This window comes from Pongo pygmaeus, chromosome 16, assembly GCF_028885625.2.
Source record: "Pongo pygmaeus isolate AG05252 chromosome 16, NHGRI_mPonPyg2-v2.0_pri, whole genome shotgun sequence".
NCBI classification, from domain to species: domain Eukaryota; kingdom Metazoa; phylum Chordata; class Mammalia; order Primates; family Hominidae; genus Pongo; species Pongo pygmaeus.
Genome location: NC_072389.2, coordinates 34,981,290 through 35,004,523, shown reverse-complemented (window position 1 = coordinate 35,004,523; position 23,234 = coordinate 34,981,290). Strand labels below are relative to the sequence as shown.

At 42.5% G+C, this 23,234-nt stretch overlaps 1 protein-coding gene across 1 annotated transcript in view; it reads left to right on the top strand.

The window, feature by feature from the left end:
* The window catches only part of TRPM1 (transient receptor potential cation channel subfamily M member 1), a 110,028-nt gene that overhangs the window by 74,151 nt on the left and 12,643 nt on the right, over positions 1-23,234 (top strand). Inside the window, exons 22-28 of the mRNA XM_054451996.2 lie at positions 1,284-1,412; positions 4,015-4,266; positions 5,794-5,968; positions 7,574-7,594; positions 8,485-8,629; positions 9,842-10,044; positions 10,686-10,818. Of these exons, the coding sequence (XP_054307971.2) occupies positions 1,284-1,412; positions 4,015-4,266; positions 5,794-5,968; positions 7,574-7,594; positions 8,485-8,629; positions 9,842-10,044; positions 10,686-10,818 (1,058 nt within the window). The remainder of the gene's footprint in view (positions 1-1,283; positions 1,413-4,014; positions 4,267-5,793; positions 5,969-7,573; positions 7,595-8,484; positions 8,630-9,841; positions 10,045-10,685; positions 10,819-23,234) is intronic.

Sequence of the window (23,234 nt, the reverse complement as noted above, 5' to 3'; positions counted from 1 at the left end):
TCGGTGCTGTGGTTGCACTGGTGATGAGGTGGGAGCAGGATATGGGACATGAGGAGCTGGGTCCCTGGCCGTGGTCTGGGCGATGAATGAGGGTGGGCTGGGGGCAGAGCAAAGCTCTGTGTGGGGGCCCACCTCAAGGGTCAGCTGTGGGCCTGGACACCCAACCTTGTGGCAGCCAAGATTGATGATACAGTCGAAGTCACTGCTGCCCATTGATTCCGGTTAGAACCATCTGAGGGCCTGGGGTGCACCCAGCCTGCAGGAGAGCCCAGCCATAGAGGCTGCTGCCGGAGATGGGGCCAGGAAGCCATCGAGGCCTCTCAGCCTTGGGCCTCGCCCCAGACCCTCTGGATCTGGTGTAGGGTGGAGTCATCACACATTATACAGCTTCCCAGGGATTAGGATGCAGCCCAAAGTCTGAGAACATGGCTCTAATCTTTCCTCGAAGAGTGGATAGTGGATCTGGGGGGGCCTGCCTCTCTCCTGGTAAAGCTTATAGGATTGGGAGGCCGGATCTTGAAAAAAAAAAAAAAACTGTCCAATTACAAATACTTAACTTTTAGCACCCTTCCCCCAAGCCTTCCATAGGGGCCTGTGCAGTGAGGGACCCAGAAGCTTAAGTTTCCTTGGCGTCATGGTGAATCACCGGGGACAGGTGATCCACTTCAGACGTCCTCCCCCAACCCCTTAACTCCCTGCTTTTGCCTCACCCACTGCCACCTCCAGCTCTGCCTCTTTCCCTGCCACAGAGATAGGGGCCCTGCTGTGGCCACAGCAAATCCTGGACATGCCACCACTAACTGAGAGGACTCTAGGGTCAGCTCGCGTGTCTGGGTGGGCAACTCATCCACATGTCCTCTCATCTAACTTCCCAGTTGTGGAAAGAATCAGGAAGGAAATTTGTGAGGCAGGGAGGAGTAAGTAACATTTTCCAATTTCCAGGAATGTAGAAGACACTCCAGCAAACTATTAAAAGTTTCCCATTATCATAATGTTTGCAACTTCATAGTTTCCCCATGAGGATGACAGCACCAACAAATACGTCTCTATGTAGAAAATGAAAAGTCAGGCCCATATCGTGCTGAAGTATAAAATGCCTCCCGTCCTGCCTCCAGGTCTTCTGTCTGCACTGGTGAGGTGCAGTGAAGGTTTCCTCTCAATGAGTCAGTCCAGTTGGAAACAAAGATTCTTTTAGATGTGTCAACCTGAAAGAAAACAGGGTTTCAAAATTTGATTGCAATGTGATTCCCCCAAACACGGCTAACAGCTTGTCTTTCTTTCAGATATCATACTTGGGCTACCTGCTGCTGTTTAACTACGTCATCCTGGTGCGGATGGATGGCTGGCCGTCCCTCCAGGAGTGGATCGTCATCTCCTACATCGTGAGCCTGGCGTTAGAGAAGATACGAGAGGTGGCTACTCCAAAGGCCTCCCCCAGCCCACTAACCGCTGACTGCAAATGCAGATATGGCTCCTTACTGAAAAAACGTTTCATGCAAATTATGCATGTTGGGCCAGGTGTGGTGGCTCATGCCTGTAATCCCAGCACTCTGGGAGGCCGAGGCGGGTGCATCACTTGAGGTCAGGAATTTGAAACCAGCCTGGCCAACATAGTGAAACACTGCCTCTACTAAAAATAAAAAAAAATTAGCCAGCCGTGGTGGTGCACGCCTGTAATCCCAGCTACTAGGGAGGCTGAGGTGTGAGGATCACTTGAGATCAGTAATTCGAAACCAGCCTGGCCAACATGGTGAAACCCCGTCTCAACTAAAATTACAAAAATTAGCCGGTTGTGTGGCAGTTGCCTGTAATTTCGACTACTCAGGAGGCTGAGGTGGAAGGATCACTTGAACCCTGGAGGCAGAGGCTGCAATGAGCCGAGATTGCGCCACTGCACTCCAGCCTGAGTGACAGAGTGAGAGTCCATCTCGAAAACAAAAACAAAAAAAAAACAAATTATACATGCTGTGGGACTTTTTTTGGAGGTATCACAATCCCAAGTTTATTCCATTTATTTATTTAAGATGTATACATCTTGAATGAACTTGAACTTGCAAATCAAAACACGAGGCAAAATAAAGATATTTAATAATGAAAACAGGTTTGAATGCATAGGAAAGCATCAGCAAATGCTGCCAGCGACCTGAGATAAACCAATTACCGCAACTGGGTACAAATTTTGGCTTAGTTATTTGGGATCAGAAGCGAGAGAGAGAGATACAAGGGACACTTGCACAGTGTGGTCCAAAGCCCAAAGTTACAGGAAAAATGTCATTTCTTTTATCTTTGGACTCTTGTGCAAGAGATTTATGAAGCGAGGGCTCCCAGTCAGGAGGAAAAGGAGCTAAGTTTTGTGTGGCTTCAGGTTGACCCTGTCCTTGGCCTAATCCTGTAGGTGGCTCTGAGTGGACTGGACACTGTGGAGTCTGTCTCACCTTTGGGCCCCACCTCAATTAGTCATTGGTACCCACCAGAGACATGACTCCAAGCGTCCAAGAGCAAGCATCCCAGAAGGGGGCAGGTGTGGGCCTAACAGCAGCACCTGCAGCAGGTGGGGTGGGCAAGCCCACCTGGGGAAAAGCTCCAGGGGATATGGGAGGGGCCTAGAGCATTTGCTGCAAACAGAGGGAACAGGATTTTCAACTCAGTGTTGCAAAGGAACAGATACCATCTCACACATGACTCTTGTTATCCCAGAGGGCTCGAGTGAAAATGTAACTCCTAGTAAGCAATCTCTGCAGACAGCAGAGGAAAGATGGGCCGGATACTTTCTTTCCAATATCACTCAGAAGTTTTAATTCACTAAATCTGCTTATAAAGAGAAAGCATGTATCCAAGCAAAAAAGCAACTTGAGCTGAAAAAGCCCACAGCATCATTTCATATCCTTTCTCCAACTGATATACAACCAATACTATTATTTTGCAGTAACTGTTGACCCTTTCACTGAACTGAAAAACATTATTAACCTAGTCCAGATAGAGGGAATCTGATGGCATCAGTCTAACGAGAGCCTGAAAAACCAAAAAAGCACTGAATCCAAAATTATACATGCCACCTTCTACTACTGTTCCTTTTCTAGCTGGGCTTCATTCAAATTCCGCAGGTGCTGCAACTATTTCCTGAGCGGCCTGCTTTACCATCGCTGTGCCGTCATGACCTTGCTGAGGGTTCACCATACACCGAAACACTGTTCTTTATTCCAGAAACCTGCCCCCAGTTATAGGAGAGACAGGGTGGCCATCAGCTGGTGTGCATGGGTTGTTAAACTAGTGAATCCCTTCTGTGTAGGCTGATAGATAGCCACTGCCCCATCCTACCACAGAGATCCCCAAGACCTCTGCAACTGAAGGGGTACCACCTGGCACGGCAACCCTCCGCCCCAGTGTGGCACCACAGACAGCTGTGCCATTGGGAAGGCTCTGCACACACCTGTGCATGCTGCTTGCTAAATATCTTCCATTTTACTCTGTGGAAGTCTCCCCTTAAGCAGCAGTGATTTTGAAAGGATAATATCTCAAGTAGGGGAAAACCTGGTCTAACTTTCCCCTAATTTCTCATGTCTAAGTTGCAAAGGAATTTTGCCAAATCAAAACATTTCCTAGTGCCATTCTGCCATCTCCACTGGGTGGACTGCCCCTCTGTGGGGCCACGTGGGGCTCATCTATGCTCTAGAGTTTTCATCCTGTGTGACTCTGGAATGTGGAGTAACAGGCACGTGTCCAGATAATTAAAAAAGAAATCAAAATGCAGCTGCTTTAATTACAGCCAGAAGGACATAATTTAGAAGGCATTTCCTGAGTTTGTAAAACCTTGAATCTAAGAATAGGGAGGATTCCGTGGAATTTCCCTTTCTAGATATCTCTCCTTGCCTGAGAAGAAGAGTGTTTAAATGTTTTGAGTAGGAAAGGGGCCGGATGCCCTGGAATGTTCCACCAGTCTTATTGTTCCAAGATTCTAAGACAAGACTTCTAATATGGCATCTCAGTTTATTGTTCTTTGGGGTTTGTTTTCAGATCCTCATGTCAGAACCAGGCAAACTCAGCCAGAAAATCAAAGTTTGGCTTCAGGAGTACTGGAATATCACAGATCTCGTGGCCATTTCCACATTCATGATTGGAGCAATTCTTCGCCTACAGAACCAGCCCTACATGGGCTATGGCCGGGTGATCTACTGTGTGGATATCATCTTCTGGTACATCCGTGTCCTGGACATCTTTGGTGTCAACAAGTATCTGGGGCCGTACGTGATGATGATTGGAAAGATGGTTAGTAATGGCATCCTGTGGGTATCCAGAGAGACTTCGGCTGTGGTTAGGACATAAGAAGAGGCCTTGGGCATGGCTTCCTTCAATTTCATTTGGTTTTTCTTTTGCAGTTGCCTTTTTAAAGGAAATATTCTTTGCTTTAAGATACACAGTTCTCCCACATGTTGATAACTTAATAAAATCCGATAGAAAAACATGAGTTGAGGGCCTACTGTGTATATATACATAACATATATACATATATAGTGTATATACATACACTGTATATATGTGTGTGTATACACACATACACATATATATATCTCTCAATATATATCAGGTACTCAATATATACTGTCTTCCTTCTTCCATACCATATTTCAACTGTAGGGTGACTAATTACTTTTGTTTTTTATTCCTTCTGATTTATAATTAATGAGTCTATTTTGGCAGCAATATAAAAGAAAATAGCCCCGTTTTTTATAAGAGCTTACTTCACTTTCCCAGGACATAAGAGAACATCAATTTTTGATGCAATAGGAATTCAGTAGCAAAATAGATGTCTCAAAATATTTACTTCTTGATAGCTGGAAACATATTTTCAGCATTCTTTAGTACAGGGACATGGATTTGATGTTCTATGGGACTACATCCACTTCAGAATGTATATATGGCCAAAAAAAAAAAAAAAACCCCGCCTGATTTATAACCTCCTAACATGTGGTAGAAGCCAGAGACAAAGGGAGCCCAGGGCCAATCCCCGACTTGTACTCCAGATGATCTTCAGCTCATTTACTCTGGCCTGGAGTGAACACAGGAAGTCCATGTGATTAGACCATGATGACTTATACTCCAGAACAGGCCAGAGAATATGATACTGAAAATGAACCAGCAGGTCATCCTTACATTACCTAAAAGAGCCTCAATGTTAGGACTGGTGCAAGAAGAAAGCAAGCCTCCTACATTTAGGAAGGACTCTTTATAGGGCAAGTGGTTTTGAGGGATGTATGCTTTAGTAAATTCCAGCAAGGGCCTCCATCTTCAGGGATGTTCAAAAGTAGGAATTATACCAGTTTAGTATCCGCAGTAACCAGGGCATTGCTCACTGTAACCACTCAGCACTTGTGTAGTGAATGAATAAATGTTGCTCTATACTCTCAATTCATTGTCATTTTATTTCCTTAGGTATCTGCTCCTCTTACTCCTTAGTATCCCTTACAAACTCCCATCTTTTCCATAATTCTTCCCTTTCTCCATTTGCAGTTGTAGTTACTAAGGGACATGTGTTTATGGGGAACAACAGAGGAGAAGCAAGAAGGATGAAGAGCAGATGAGGATAGCAATGTTCTAGAAGACATTCTAGGCATAAAGCATTGCATGGAGTGGGAAAAAGCCTTCCCAGGGATGGGAAGGAATGAAGGGAAAGAGGCTTTCTTCATCCTAATTAAGCACTCGTGAAGTGCTTAATTGCAGAGAGCAATATAATGAGCCAGGGTGAACGTGGCCCATGAGCCAAGACAGTGAGAGACAAATGTTCTCCTTACTCAGATGATCGACATGCTGTACTTTGTGGTCATCATGCTGGTCGTGCTCATGAGTTTCGGAGTAGCCCGTCAAGCCATTCTGCATCCAGAGGAGAAGCCTTCTTGGAAACTGGCCCGAAACATCTTCTACATGCCCTACTGGATGATCTATGGAGAGGTGTTTGCAGACCAGATAGACCGTAAGAGTAGAATTCATAGTAAGATTCTCTTCCCTGCTTCTGAGGCAGATGACCAGTTCCAAATTAATGGAAGAACATGTATTAATTTGGAAATAAAAAATATTTGTCACTCCACCATAGGCATCAAATTATTTTACAAAGAAATAAGACCAAATTATGGAACATGGATTTTCAGACATCAGTCATTTCTTTTATTCTAAAAATAATTCACTAGAATTCCAAAAGAGTCTCACTTCCCTTGAGCTGGACCTGATGGACATCCTGTCACATGAATGCAGTTCTAATGCCAATAGCCTAGTTTTTCTTCAATCCAGTATCTCCCCACCCCAGGATAAGACTGGTAGTGTTTTCCAGTAGAATGAACTAGTGAACAGGGCAGAGTAACTGGTACGTCCCACCATCCTCTTCTTCAAGCCATCAGAGCCCATTTTCCACATAGCTACCCATTTCATCTTCACTACTAGAGTGCTATTTTGTATTATCAAAAATAATCTGGATGTTAGTAGAGGAAATGGGCTACGATCCTGCACAGATTTCTGGGGAATGTAGGCCCAGCTCCTCTGCAGGCTGAGCTGGTGTCTTCTGGATTGAAGGAATGTAAAGCTCAAATGTTCTTGTACACTATTTCACCAGGACAGTTGAATAAATGTTCTACCAGTGAAGGAGGCACTTTTAGTCCCATTTCCATTTCAGGACCAACATTTTCATTTGCATGTTGTGATTTATCATAAAGCATCAGCTATAATAGCATGTCTGCTGTTCCAGAGCTCTGCTATTTGGGAATAGAAAGTTTTTATCATCTTCCTCTCATATAGAATGTAGGGCTGTCAGTGTATATCTACTGCCTCTAGGTTAGACAATAACCAGCTCATGCAGTAGCTTCTTTCTAACTTGTATAATGTCATTCTGACCATATCATTATTGCAAGTATCACAAAGTCAACTATTGAAATGTGTTAGTAGCTTGGTAAGCCAGAACATAAAAACATAATTTGATTTCAAAAGAATATTAGTTTAGGTAGACATACATACACGTTAAAAGTTCCTGGATTCCAGGCATAAACTGTAGTATTTTTATTGTTGAGCTTTTTTTTTTTTTTTAAATTAAATTGGGTTATGAGAGAAGGTAAAGAGGTAAACTTTAGGCTGTGCTATTCTCAGTAACATAATTAAATGTAGGTTTTTGATTCTTGATCTGACTATTAACTAATAATTTTGTAGTTATTTGTGCTTATGAGGGGTTTGTGTTGGAATATAGGGAGCGCGTGATTGGTTAACTTGATCATCTGCCAGTAACATCATGTCTTTTTCACAGTATTTTTAACTAGTGAGCTTTTGCTCTTGCTTATGACATATGGTAAAATAAATATCCATGATATATATTTTTCTAGAATGATTAATGTATGTAATTCTTCTAAATAGATCACTGTTTCTAAGTGTGAATCAATATTTCCCAAGCTTAAAATATTTGCGTTTCTTCACAGCAAAACAGTTATGTTGTTAAACCACTTGTTTTACTTTTCTCTCAACCATCATCTTATTTTCTTTCCTCCCCTCCTGTCAAAACAATACAAAACAAAAATCCTGCTTTCCAATTGTTATGTAGTCTACGCCATGGAAATTAATCGTAAGTCTACATGGAATTGATTATTCTAGTCTATGGAATATGTTTCTTAATTACCTTTTCCTTAGCTGATTACTAGTAGTCTTAAACGGTTTTCAAATACTTCTCTTGTTTTTTTGGTGCCAGTACTTTTTAAGCTGTCAGTAAAAAGTAAAGAGAACAATAAATTCACTGTTGGGATCACCACATTTTTTTAGGGGAGAAATAGACCCCCTATGATAAAAAGTTGCATTTCAAATGAGCAGAGGGAGAAAAGATTATTTTTCAAACATGGCACCAAAACAGTTGATTAAACAATTTGGGAAGTAGAGGAAATCCCTAACCCATACGACATAACAAAAATATTCTCAAATTTAATGTATCAATGAAACCAAGAAAACAACCAGGAGACAACATAAGCTAATGTTAAATAATTAGAAGCCACAATGACTTTCAAATGGATAACAATAAAGGGAAAAAACATAAAGATACATTTGTCTGCTTAAAAATGAAGACTTTTATATTTGAGAGCCACAATAAAGAAATGGGAAAATGTTTAGAAATATGACAAAGAATGACTATCTCTGAGCGCAGATATGAGTTTCTGACCTTTTTCTTTGTGTGAGTTGTTTTTTTTTTGAGACGGAGTCTCGCTGTGTCGCCCAGGCTGGAGTGCAGTGGCTCGATCTGGGCTCACTGCAAGTTCCGCCTCCCGGGTTCACGCCATTCTCCTGCCTCAGCCTCCTGAGTAGCCAGGATTACAGAGTTTATTTGTTCCCATGGAAAAAATATTGCTTATGAAATAAGAAAGAATCTTATTTAAAAAGAAATAGGTATTGAAAAACATATGTAAGAGATATTTATCCTTTTCATTATATGTAAAAAGCAAAGACAAAACTATTTTTTTCTTTCAGCTCCTTGTGGTGAGAACCTATATGATGAGGAGGGCAAGCGGCTTCCTCCCTGTATCCCCGGTGCCTGGCTCACGCCAGCACTCATGGCGTGCTATCTACTGGTCGCCAACATCCTGCTGGTAAACCTGCTGATTGCTGTGTTCAAGTACGTGTCACAGCCGATGACCACATGCTTATTATTTATTACTGTACAGATTTTCCATTTAATCTCAGAACTCTCCCAAGATACTAATATATTTGCAGATAATTTCATAAGGGTTTTTAAGTAGATCCAATTTTTGCAGTCTCATTGTTCAAAGTTAATCAGTCTTAATGTATTCATAAATCAAGAGTTGACACTTAAATACATTTGAATTTAATCTTGGTTAGTATTTTAACACTTTAGCGTGTATTTTAATCTAATGAAAATATTTTCTTAGATGAAAGTCTCCTGGGGTACAGAATATTTGATTAAGTCATGCTTTTTATTCATCAGCAGAGGTGGAAAAGGCAATATTAGTTTCATAAGCTGTTACAATTACTGTAATACTAGTAAAGCATTTTTTTCTGATCATTTATAGAATAGAAGATAAAATGGCCCAAGAAAAAAATGGCTTAAAGGATTAAATCAAGTTTCTTATAAAACCTACCTATTTGGCATGTTGTGTTGAGTATGTTGACCATGCTCAATAAATATTGAAAAAAATGATTTTAGCTTCTAAGATGAAAAATATAGAGGGAAAAATCCTTCACAGAAATATGCAATCTTAGAATTGAACAGGGCATTGGAGAAAACCTGGTCCAAACTTCTGGCTTGAGAGATGAGAAAACTAAGGTCAGGGAAGGTAACTAGTTTTCCTAAGGTCCCAGTATTGGTAGACAATGAAATCATGTACTTATTGCTTCCTGTTGGAAGCTAAAATAAGACAAAGATTTTACCTACCCCATGTCCAAAATAACGAACCTTCAATCAAATAAGTTCAATAACTAATTAATTCAGTTGAAAAAAAAGTAGTCTTCTACTTGTTAGACTGAATTGAAAGTTTAAACATGTGAAAACATTTAGTTAAATGGCTTATACCTCTACACATAGGAAATTAAATTTCCTGAGTATATGAGTAGATTGTGGTGTGGTTTTTCAAGAAAGCAGTACATAGCAATTTATTACACTTAGCTATTTATGAATACAATGTACTTAAGCACAGATAATCCACACCGATGGATAAACCAAAAGATTGGATAATCAAGGAATCAGTACTAAAGGGCACTAAAAGGCCATCTCATTGAGGATTTTCATTTAAATGTGAGTAACTGACTGCTCTGGGAAATCACTATAAAAAGTAACATAACTAACTGTAAAAATGTCTTCTTTTTAAAGCAATACCTTCTTTGAAGTAAAATCAATATCCAATCAGGTGTGGAAGTTCCAGCGATATCAGCTGATTATGACATTTCATGACAGACCAGTCCTGCCCCCACCGATGATCATTTTAAGCCACATCTACATCATCATTATGCGTCTCAGCGGCCGTTGCAGGAAAAAGAGAGAAGGGGACCAAGAGGAACGGGATCGTGGATTGAGTATGTGCAGGGCTCTTCATTTCTAAGTTGGGCTGATTTCAAAATAGTGTTCCAATTGGACATCCTCACAGAAATCTCACTCAACTACTTGCTCGTGTGAAAAGCACCACACTCAGTCCAACTGCTGTTCTTTTCAAAAGGCTTCTCATTTTGTACCCATTTTATTCTAGTTTCGTTAATTTGTTAGTAATTAATATTAGGAAAGCCAGCTCATAGAGATCAGAAGTTGAGCTAATTCTCTAAAATAACTCTACTCTATAAATTTCTATATAAATTCAATGCTTTCAAAACGTCTTAATTTGTTGCATCTAAAGAAAATGAGAAAATAACGCTATAAGTTTGACTCTATTCATAAAAATAAGTGCAAAAAGTTTTCCAGGAAATATTACTTGGCTTTACTTTCCCAGTAAATGTAATTTTGTTTTTTATGTTTAAAAGCGGGCCCGTTTGGCTCCAACTGATAGAGGGTTGGGGCGTATGACAACCCCTTTTTAGATAAAAATCAATTGGAGTAGTGGCGAACTGCCTTAGGAGTGGCAGAGAAGAGAGCTTAATTAAAGTGGGGCTGTGAAATTCTCATTGACACCACGAAACTGATTCTTCTTGTTTTTCATGTGGCTGACACTTCTCCCTTCACACAGAGCTCTTCCTTAGCGACGAGGAGCTAAAGAAGCTGCATGAGTTCGAGGAGCAGTGCGTGCAGGAGCACTTCCGGGAGAAGGAGGATGAGCAGCAGTCGTCCAGCGACGAGCGCATCCGGGTCACTTCTGAGAGGTACGTGTAGCGTCCCCACCGCGGGCCCGTGGGCCAAGGGTTTGCTGACTCGGGCGCCCCACTCTATGGGAGATGCCAGAGTTCATTTAAACATGCACTCCTAGTTCTCCTGATTTATCTAAACTTTACGTTTTAACGGGGTTCCCACGAAATAGAAAGTTCCTAGGTAATAACCATGCATTGGATATAGAAGGGAATGACATTTATTTATTTATCCTGGGCCGAAAGAAAACCTAACAGTTCTGACTACCTTCACTCCCTACCCCAAAGTGGGGGTGTTTCCGCAAGGTTAATGGAAGCTACAGAAAGCCATCTTTCTCCCAGCTCTTGTTCCTAACTTCCCTTTGAGAGCATGGTCCTCCCCAGGGGACTGCCCTCCTCATCCGGCCTAGCAGCTTGCTGCACCTTGGCAACACCTTTCCCAGCCTCACAGGGCAGAGGAAAAGGCTCCCTCCTGGGGCTTCCCTGAGAGTGGGAACTGGGAGGGGTGGGGTGCAGGGTCGGGGGTGAGGTGTCTGGCCCCATGAGGGTGGGATCCGCTAAACTAGGGCAGGGTGTGTCTTTCAGACACCTTGACATCCTCAGTACCCAGCAAGGTCAGCCTAATCTCCGCGGTAATGCTTAATAAATGCAGAGTGAATGAATGCAGGATGTGTGAACCAGTGAATAAGTAAATGAAGTCAGGTCGCGAGGGACAGAAATGGTGACATTTTCCAAACTTCGTAGTATTGCTCTACCCTAAGCTGGGAAAGAGCAACTGGCAAAGGGTAGACAGGAGCAATCGACCTTCACTGTCTGCACTTTTTATCATGTAAGTTTTGAGAGCCTTTTTCATGTACTAAAAGCATTTTCAGCTTGCTAAAGATCTTGGTGACTGATAACACACTGTTCCAAAGGGTTTCACTAACAATGTGGCCAGAAGGATGAGCTCAGAGGAGCCATGCCTAGCTCTGCTTTCTATCCTTGAGTACACAGAATTAAAGTTTCCTAACAGACACATTGAGAGCCATAAAAACAGGGTGGGACTTCAAAAAGATATTGCAGCTGACAGTTCCCAAAGAGTTACAACAGAATTCACAGATGCACCTTAGGTCTCCCTGGTGCATGTTGAGGCCAGTGAACTCTGCCCCAGCCCACAGGAGGGGAGATGGCAACTATGGGTCCCTGGCCCTGGTTCCTTGCTAGACCCAGTCACCTTATGACCCAACCAAATCCAACCAGCTAAACTCTAGGGTTACCTGCACCACCTTTCTTCCTTACCAAGGTGAATTTTTAATAAAACTTTGAAATGTTTCTTTGATGCTTTAACAGTAATTGCTAAACTTTCAAGGTATAAAAATTATTTCTTCATGAGAAAGTTAAGGTACCCCATGTAATCACATTTCCACTTTTTAGTTAGACATTAGCTTGAATGTAATTTTAACCAGTCATTTACAATGGAGATTGTGTTTTGTTTTGCTCTGCGTCTCCCTCTCCCTTCCCCGGCATTCCTTGGATTTTTACCATTCTTGGACCAAAGCTGCAAGAATGTGGTTATCAGGTCACTACCAAATTGCATTTTTCTCTGGGGGCTCTGTGCACACGTAATAGGGATGAAAGTGTGTAGGGCAGAGAAAACATGCTGCTTCCTGTTTCCCTCGGCTGAGATCCCAGGAGTGATGGGAGCACATTCTTGCCCCTCCATTTCCCTTGGCCTTGTCAGGCTGACTCACAGGTAAATGCCCAGGACAGAAAGAGGAGAAGGCTTGAGGAGAAGGGAGTTTTCCTTCCCTCTTAGCCAGGCCAGCTGAGAAGCAAGGGATAAGGTGGGAGGATGGAAATAAAAGTAGTTATTTGGGCACCTGTGACTACTTTAAAAATCAAACTTGAAGTACTCAGGTATTCCTGCCATTTCTTTAATATTCTTTCTATATAAAATTAGTTTTATTTTCTGCATCACCATTTCCCATTTGATGATTTTCCTGCTCTTCTCTCAGTCGTGTCTTCGCCACCACTATTCAGTCTGTAGGGTCTGGTTAGGAGCATGTCAGCCCCTGCCCTGTCTCCCTGTTGTATTGGTAGCTTTCAGAGCTGAGCTACTGATTCTTATGACTCAGTTTTACAAGCGTGTTCACACAGGATGGATACCCATTAATCATTCTCCTCCACGCAGGGTGCTTTTAGTGCTTCTGTGCAGAAACCAAATTCATGGTTCTCTCCTAATGTTTGGAAATTTACCTATAAAATGCTAACAATTTAACCATTTATTTTTTCTCATAAAGTTCCAACATATTGTAAGATCCAACATTCAGTCCTGCAGTGAGATTTGCAATATGATTCAGCATTGATTGACATAACACTGGGTGGCAGCAGGATATTTAACCCCCAGTCCTACCAACCATGCCCACTTAGATGTCATAGGGGCCCTGCTCTCAGGGTTCTCCTCTCAAACTTGCACTCCAGTCTCTGTGAATGGCATCGCCATTAAGCTCAATTAGCAAACTGGCAAATCATTGTGGCACCTCCCTCTTCTTCACTAACAACCATCAAGTTCTGTTTACTTCCCCTTGTGAATACATCCTGATCCACTTATTTTTTTCATCCCTACTCCAACGCACCTAGTACAGGCTTCCATCATTTTCCACTTCCATTCCTGTAGCTGCCCCTACGTGAGCTCTCCATATTTGTTTCTGCTCTTTCAATCCATGTTGCACTGTCAGCTCTCATGGGGTCCTGTTCCCTCCTGCACTGGCTCTCCTGAAAAGCCCTCTGTGGCCCCCACTGTCCTCAGGCCTGCAAGGCCCTGCCCTCCCTCCGGCTTTGCCATGCACTATCTTCTCCTTCATGCTCTGTATTCCATTTCTCGGCCTTCTTTCATTGCCTCAAAGCACTGCTTCCTTCCTGCCACAGGGGCTCTGCATGGGCCGTGCCCTCTGATGCACCTCACCCTCCTTCCCTGCTCCTCTTCCTTGGATCTCTGCCCAAATGCCAATTCCTTATGGAAAACTTCACCACCTCACACCTTAGACTAGGTCAGGACCCTCCGTCCTTAAGCTGCATGAAGGCAGGGCCATGTCTGGGTTTTGTCCACCATGATATACCTAGAGCCTGCACATCTCCACATAGTAGGATCCAGACTTTTTTTGTTTTTGTTTTTGTTTTTGTTTTTGTTTTTGAGACAAGGTCTGGCTCTGTGCCCAGTGCAGTGGCACAATCAGGTCTCACCACAGCCTCAACCTCCTGGGCTCAAGTGAGCCTTCTGCATCAGCCTCCGAAGTAGCTGGGAATACATGTATGTGCCACCACGCCCAGCTAATTTTTTTTTTTTTTTTAATTTTAGTAGAGAGGAAGTCTCACTGTGTTGCCCAGGCAGGTCTCAAACTCCTGGCCTCAGCAATCCTGCCTCAGCCTCGAGAGTTTTTTGAATGAATGGATGACTTAAAAGCTTTTCTCCTGATTTGAATATAAATTTCTATCCCATCCTCAATGAGTTCCCTTGTGAAATATCAAAAAGGAAACCAGCTATGCTTCCTCCAGGTTCAAGACACTGGTTTTACTATAATGAAGTAGGAGCAGACTCAAGAGCCAAAGGATTGTGCTACAGGAAGGATAACAAGTGTTGGTGTTGGCACCATCTTTTTGCTCAAAGGGATAACATCAAATAGCCATGAAGGCTGGTGGGATAAGAACATATTATAAACAACTCCTTTTTTATTATTATTTGTAGAGACAGGGTCTCACTATGTTGCCTAGGCTGGTCTCAAACTCCTGGGCTCAAGCTATCCTCCTGCCTCAGCCTTCCAAAATGCTGGGATTACAGGCATGGGCCACCATGTCTGGTCAACTTCTGGCAGCATGGTCAAAGTAGACCTCGTCAACCCATGTGTTCTGTCATTGCTTCAGGAGAATATTTGGCAACATGAGTCCTTATCATTGGGAGATTTGAGGCCATCTATGTCTTCTGCAAATCCACTACGGAGCACACTGTTCTCTTTGTGGTTCAGCATCCCTTATCACAGGTTCACAGGTTCAAGAGCAAGTGGGCTAGAAAGAATCTTTCCTGACAAAATTTTGTCAGAGACCCAACTTCCTTTTCCCAATGAGAATTATGTTATCCAGTGTGTTTTCCTTTTTTCCATGGCTTCAAGGAAGCTTAACGCCAAACTTAATGTTAAATTATCAAATATATTACTATAGGATTTTGAAATATGTGGGGTACGTTGCCTCTTCTTTGCTTTTTTTATATCGTCTACCTCCATTTACATACATTTTATTAATGTCTGACATTTCACAATATGCAGGATATAACTCATAAATTATACATTTTAAATGTAGTTGGCCTTGTACTTAAGAAGCTATGGGTCTTAGATGAGCTAAACCTATAATAGCATTTTCTGATTCCCCCAAAACTTTCTGGGTTAAGTGGTTTCTTGTCAGATTTGTGGATATGGATTAAAGTGTTTTGTCTTTTTTTTTTTTTTTTTAAATTCTAGAGAGAGGGTACTGCTTTGTTTTCCAGGCTGGAGTACAGTGGGATGATCATAGCTCACTACAGCCTCAAATTCCTGGGCTCAAGTGAGTCTCCTGCCTCAGCCTCCTGAGTAGCTGAGGCTACAGGCGTGCACGACCACACCCAGCTAATTTTTGTATATTTTGTAGATACAGGATCTCACTATGTTGCCCAGGCTGGTCTGGAACTCCTGGCCTCAAGCAATCCTCAAGCAGTCCTCCTGCCTTAGCTTCCCAAAGTGCTGGGATTACAGGCATGAGACATCATGCCCCATCCTGGATTGCCTGCAGGCTTGATGGGAAATCAGAAATTTGTGGCTTTGAAATCTTTTTATTTGGCATCCTCTTCCCATGTGACCAGAAAGAGAAATGACTGGTAATGGAGACCTACCTAGAAGAAGACAAGATAGTAACTAGAGGAACTGAAAGAGAGATCAGTCTTAGGAAGGAGGTGGGGGATTCCTTGAATGTAGAGAAGGTTGTAGAATGGCAAATGTGCAGTGATGGGGAAGACGTTTGGGGATGATCCTGTCTGAATACCTTAATCTTCTAAATTCATAGGGTTCAAGGTTGCTTGGATAATAGGAAGGAGATGGTATTAAATGTTGAAATTTTGATGTGCCAGTGGATGACACCCTCGTTCCTGATCTGACTTTGAAAGCCAATTGAGAGACAGATGCAGACTTCAGGAGGATAGAGAAAAAAAATATCAGTTTTATTAGTAATAAAAGTTGTACTGGAGGGTGTGGCTTCATTCTTGCCTACTACTCAGCCAGAATTAGGAATACCCACTTAGCCACAGGCAGCACCAGCCACCGCAGGCCTCGCTTCCCACAGGCAGAGTTAGCCTGCATGCTAAGCCTACCAGAAGACCAAGACAAAGAGAGAGACAAGCATGCGGTGTCCTGGTCCCCAATCTCCAACCAAATGAGCAGTCCTCCTCCAAAATAAATAAAGGCCTGGAATGAGGTCAGAGCATTACTAATGAAAAGTCCACACACATAGAAAGAAAAACTGGGCATGGGCAAAGTATACCTCCCCAACAATCAACATCACTGACTTAAAGCCAGTAGGAAGGATTCAAGTCAAGTGAGTTCACTTTTAGGGGAAATATGGCAGGAAGGGAGATAACCAGGATTGCTTGGCAGGAATAATGAAGATGCAAGTTAAATTAGATAACATGGCTTTGTACTGGGCCAGGTCATTGTGGTTCCCATGACCTTCATCGGTGACACCGTACAGCCGAAAGGCAGGGATACAGAAAGAAAACTGTACATACGGCGTGGGTGCTGAAGGAGGCCATGCGCCCAAGAACCAGTCTGTGGAGAGACCTCAAAGACGCTAGTGTTTGCAAATGGCAGCATAAACATATGACATTGCCTCCAGGCACCAAATACCCTTGCTTAGTCCTGGAGTCCTGGTAGCAATAGGTGGAGGGTTAGGGATTGGCACTAACGTGTTGCAAGTAAGGGAGAAAGAACGTAGGTTATTAATGAGGGCTTCACTTCGTCGCCAACCACAGAATCTGGCCTGAATAGAAAACAGAGCATAACCAGAAAAGGCTAATGATTAGGTGACTTGAATTCTATAAACCCAGGAAGTCTGGGGTATATTTAAATGAGGCAGCATAGAGCTAGAATCCCAGAAAGCTTAATATTCTTTTAGTAACTATTCAGTATACTGTTTAGTACAGAGAATGAAAAAGCCAGAAGAAAGACATGAGTCTTGGCCGGGAGCAGTGGCTCATGCCTGTAATCCTAGCACTTTGGGAGGCCAAGGTGGGTGGATCACTTGAGGTCAGGAGTTCAAGACCAACCTGGTCAACATGGTACAACCCCGTTTCTACTAAAAATGCAAAAATTAGCCAGGCGTGGTGGCGAAAGCCTGTAATCCCAGCACTTTGGGAGGCCAAGGTGGGCGGATCACTTGAGGTCAGGAGTTCAAGAACAACCTGGTCAACATGGTAAAACCCCATTTCTACTAAAAATACAAAAATTAGCCAGGCGTGGTGGAGAAAGCCTGTAATCCCAGCACTTTGGGAGGCTGAGGTGGGCGGATCACTTGAGGTCAGGAGTTCAAGACCAACCTGACCAATATGGTGAAATCCCATCTCTACTAAAAATACAAAAATTAGCTGGGAGTGGTGGTAAGCATCTGTAATCCTAGCCACTCGGGAGGCTGAGGCAGGAGAATCGCTTGAACCCGAGAGGTGAGGGGTTGCACTGAGCCGAGATAGCGCCATTGATTGCACTCCAGCCTGGGTGACAGAGACTCCCTCTCAAAAAAAAAAAAAAAAAGAAAGAAAGACGTGAGTTTTGTTCTTTTATGATTAGTCTTCATTTAGTCTTTCACACATAAAAACTCTGTAAGTAAGCACAGCAAGGTTCTATCCTGATGTTCTTCCTATAACTACTAAATGTAAAAGGCAGCCCTGTATGAAGAAGTGGATGGAAATTAAAATAGCTGGATGTAAAATTTAGAGTGGATAAGACAACTTTATGATCAGTAGTTCTGGAATTAAATTATAGGGTAGGAATAGTTTTACAACTCAAGTGTAGAATACCATGGGATCTTGAAACAGGGGTTTCTTCAAGTAGGAACTGGACCTAGCTCCACTAACATCATGTCTTTATGTTAACATTTAACTCTATCATTAAGGAAATGTTCCCATATAATTTATGAGATTCCTTGCAGGTGAAGGGCGACTGTTTCCCCTGAAAAGATAACTGCATATAAAACAAGTTTTAGGCTGGGCACAGTGTCTCACGCCTGTAATTTCAGCACTTTGGGAGGTCAAGGTGGGCTGATCGCTTGGGGCCAGGAGTTCGAGACCAGCTTGGCCAATAGGGCAAAACTCCATCTCTACTAAAATTACAAAAATTAGCCGGGTGTAGTGGCACATACCAGTAATCCCAGCTACTGAGGCACGAGAATCACTTGAACCGGAGAGGTGGAGTTTGCAGTGAGCCAAGATTGCACCCCTGCACTCCAGCCTGGGCAACAGAGTGAGACTCTGTCTCAAAAATTTAAAAAGGCCAGGTGTGGTGGTTCATCCCTGTAATCCAGCACTTTGGGTGCTGGTGGTTCATCCCTGTAATCCAGCACTTTGGGTGCTGAGGCAGGTGGATCACCTGAGGTCAGGAGTTAGAGAGCAGCCTGACCAACATGGTGAAACCCCGTCTCTACTAAATACAAAAAATTAGCTGGGCATGGTGGCGCATGCCTGTAATCCCAGCTGGAGGCTGAGGCAGGAGAATTGTTTGAACCCAGGAGGCATAGGTTGCAGTGAGCCGAGATTGCGCCATTGCACTCCAGCCTGGGCAACAAAAGTGAAAGTCCATCTCAAAAATAAAATGAAAAATGAAATAAATTTAAAATTTAAAAGGCCAAGTGTGGTGGCTCACGCCTGTAATCCCAGCACTTTGGGAGGCCGAGGCGGGCAGATCACCTGAGGTCAGGAGTTCGAGACCAGCCTGACCAACATGGTGAAACCCCATCTCTACTAAAAATACAAAAATAGCCAGGCGTGGTGGCACATGCCTGTAATCCCAGCTATTTGGGAGGCTGAGGCAGGACAGTTGCTTGAACTCGGGAGGCAGAGGTTGCAGTGAGCCGAGATCGCGCCACTGCACTCCAGCCTGGGTGATAGAGCGAAACTCCATCTCAAAAATAAAATAAAATAAATAATAAATAAATAAATATATAAAATTAAAAAAAACCAGTTTTAACAACTGGCTTACTACAGAACTCCAGATGTTTCAGTCCTTCCTAGGAAAGACACACAGGGACTCTTACCACAAGGACATGAGTTGGGACCTTATGTTTAATAGACAAGAGTCTATGCAAAGTCCAATAAAGTTATGCCATACATAGGTATTCTCTTAGAAGTTAATGCAAAAGTTCCACAAATTCATGTACTGTCGTATCTATTATTTGAATGAAACAGAACACATTATGTACAACCCCTTAACAAAAAGTATGTTTTCATTTAACCACCTTCAGGCTTAGTGGCATCATGTTCAAAATCAAATATCCTTAATAATAGGTATACCCCGATATAGAGAAGATTTGCAGTGATATTCACACAGCCATGTCCTTTGATACTTGTGTAGCATTTACAGTTCACAGAGTACACAGTTTCATTTAATTCATTTAATTTAGTTGCTGTCATGCTGCAACTGTTGTTAATGTTTGACAAATCACTCCCCAGGGACAGAAGTACAATAAAGAGGGGCTGGTGGAGTAGCTTCATCCCGATGCAAATGTGGATGGGCACATCTCAAAGGGAACACTGACACTGGCCACATGTTAATCAGAAACAGCTTTTGTTTTTTCTCAAAACCGAATTAAACAAAAAGAGTCATGATATGTAATGTCAGTTGTTAATCTGGTACAATCTTTTACTTTATTTTATTTATTTATTTATTTTGAGACAGAGTCTTGCTCTGTTGCCCAGGCTGGAGTGCAGTGGCGTGATCTCGGCTCACTGCAACCTCTGCCTCCCAGGTTCAAGCAACCTTTGTTCTGCCTCAGCCTCCCAAGTAGCTGGGACTACAGACGCACGCCACCATGTCCGGCTAATTTTTGTAGTTTTAGTAGAGACGGGGATTTCACCATGTTGGTCAGGCTGGTCTCGAACTCCTGACCTCAGGTGATCTGCCCACCTCGGCCTCCCAAAGTGCTAGAATTACAGGCGTGAACCACCGAAACCGGCTGACTTTCTTAATTTAAAAAACAAGTTTTGCATGTGTGTGTGTGTACGCCAGGTTTTGAGACTGATTAGGGCATTCAGGTGTATCCTTTTAACAGAAAAGCCTGAAGATTTAATCTGTGAGTCAAAAGATAAATATGGGCATGGAGGGACACAGCTATTATTAATCAAGACTGATTAAGCACATGCGGTTCTGGGCTCCTCATGACTTTAGTAGCAGTACACATGATGCAGTTAAGGACAGAGCACATATTGTAATAAATCAAGTGCAGCTCAAATTTCTATTCAAAGTCAGGAGAATGATTAACTGGGGCCCAGACAGTTTATAGATTTCATTTGTTTATAGTTTCCTTTGATACAAAAGGATGGAGGGTGGCCCTCAGGAATTGCTCTTAGGCCTGCCAGTTAAGAAATCATGTATTTGGTGGTTAGAAAAATGGCCTCATTAATGCCCTTTTCAAAAGTATTCATAAGTGGAATTTTTTCTGTGAAGTCAGTGCTACCATAATGTGAAAAATAAAAACCTAGTGGAGCTACTTATAGCATCTACAAGTAAATCCAAACCCAGAAATAGTTACAGAAGCCACAAACTTCAATTGGAGGGAAAGGAAGATAATCAACCTGATCAGAAATCAGTGTCACCGTGTGTAAGAAAGCACACTTTGCATCACAAAAGTACCACTATTCAAAGAAATCATGTATTAGCGCTGAATACTTGTTATACTAAAAACATAGTTATAAGTTATTTCACTATGTGATTTGAAATATTTGAGGGTATTGGCATATTTTGTAAAGTGAATATTATTTTGGAAAATTTTGCAAACCCTATAATAAATAACACAGCCACGATAATCTAATTAAATCATGCCTAAAGCCAGGATAGTAACATACGTTTATATGCAATGGCTGAGGTCCCTGACATCACCAAGACAGCTTTCATTTATCTAGTTCTTCCACAAACATCAGAGGTAGCTGAAAGCTCTAGGACAGGTTTTCTCACAGCTGGGGTCATAAAATGCCTTGGCATTTGGGGTTCTCAAGTTCTAAGATTATTTTATTTTTTAATTTTGGTGATGACGGCATGTTTGCAAAGGGTCCTTGAGGAAATGTGGGGATGAAGAACAAGATGAGACAGGATGGGAAGATGAGGGCAGATTCTCTAGAGCTTTGAATGTATATGAGGAACAGAAATCTCTATAGGATGTTAAGATTAAGGGCTGCCATGGATGGAAGGAAAGAGTTAAAGCTACATTTTCATAGCACTTTACATAGTATGAGAAAGTGTCAATGTCCAAATCATAGAATAGGGTTGCCAATGGAGATTATAAGGTTTTCCTTTAATACACTCTTTGGTGTGTTCATTGCATTCAACACTGCAATGAAATTGTGTTTTTATCTTAAGTGTGATAGGAAGCTGCTACTGTTTTAAAGCAAAGATTGATGTGGTTGTGTTTCTGTGTTATCTTTTTGGATTGGAGTGAGAAGACATTGGAGGTTCCTTATAACTAACAATTTTTCCTTTATCAGCTTGGGGTACAAAATGAGGTCATATATCTTTTTTCTTTTTCTTTTCTTTTCTTTTCTTTTTTTTTTTTTTTTTAAGATGGAGTCTCGCTCTGTCACCCAGGCTGGAGTGCAATGGCACGATCTCAGCTCACTGCAACCTCCGCCTCCTGGGTTCAAGAAATTCTCCTGCCTCAGCCCCCAAGTGGCTGGGATTACAGGCGCATGCCACCATGCCCAGCTAATTTTTTATTTTTATTTTTTAGTAGAGATGGGGTTTTGCCATGTTGTTCAGACTGGTCTGGAACTCCTGACCTCAGGTGATTCACCTGCCTCTGCCTCCCAAAGTGCTGGGATTACAGGCGTGAGCCACCGTGCCCAGCCAAGGTTATATATCTTTTAATATTAAATGAAATTATTCTTTGACCTCATCTCATCTGCTTATAATCTCATCTGTTTATTCCAAGAGTACCTTTTTCCTCTTTCTATTGTCCCATAGCCCCACCCCCACCCCCTGCCTCAAGTCAGGTGCAGGAAATCCAGTGGTCTGGTGAAGTCCCTACCTACTGCATCAAAATTCAAGAGGGTGAAGTCAATCGTTGTTCTTTGCTCTCTGTGTCTTCCTGTCACTTGGCCCTGGCAGTAAGTGCAATCGTGGAAGGGCAGGGCACAGAGGATTGATTTGAGCCCCAGCTTTCTGGCTGGAGGATAGCAAACGGGAGCTCTGAGGAACTGGAGATAGCAGGGAGATAGTGAGAGGGGGGAACTTGAAAAAGTAATGCCATAAAGTTATGAACTCCAGAGCTCACCTGCAGACTGTGTCTGTCAGGGGTGGAGGAGTCTGCTCCTTATTCACATACCAAAGGCATTGAATGGGGTGACATGAACAAAAGCAGGTAGAGTAAGGAACTCTGGAATTCTGCCCCACCATAAAAGCAACAACAAAGTTGGCAAAAACTGTCAGAGTCTATATTTTGTGGCACTCTGGAAATTAAGCAATGGCTTATTAAGCAACCTAGGGCATTCTTATTTAAACAAAATGGCTGGATCTTGATAAGAAAAGTGAGCTTTGTGACATTTTAACTTAGCCCTGTCCTATCCTCTGCTCTCCAGTTTAGTAGTCACCTTGAAAACAACAATCTGCATTCCTGGTACCAGTAGGAGCAGAAAGAATCTCATATGCAAAGAATTATAATTACTTGTTTTGTAATTACAGAGCAGCTCCTTGAAAGTCTAGCTGAAAGGTTCGTCTTTATTTCACCTGAGTTAGAACAGGCCCAGTACTAAAGCTTCTAGTTAGAAGGGGTGGAGGAAGGGTTGTCAAAAACATTTACAGGCAAAGGGTTTAGTGCTTGCTCCCTGGGGTGACGGATGACAGCTGGGGCAAACAATAGACTAACCAAAAAACTAGGGAGAAAAACTTATGTCCATAAGAGCTTTGAAAAGCTCTAACACATTCCTGGGAATTTAGAAAGCTATGTGCATGCATAGGGCTGTGTGTATACTCAGAAAGACCTGAGAAGGCTATAAGCTTATTTCTGGCTGACTTGATCTTGAGGCTCTGTGCAAGCAGGAAGTGAAGGCTAAGGCAAAGATGTAAACTGCCTGAGTGTTGAAGATGTGCCCCTGTATACACATACAGCTTCTCAGAAAAGACTAGAAGATTTTGTTGTTTTGTTCCACACATTTAAGGAAATCTCTAAGTATTAACTGA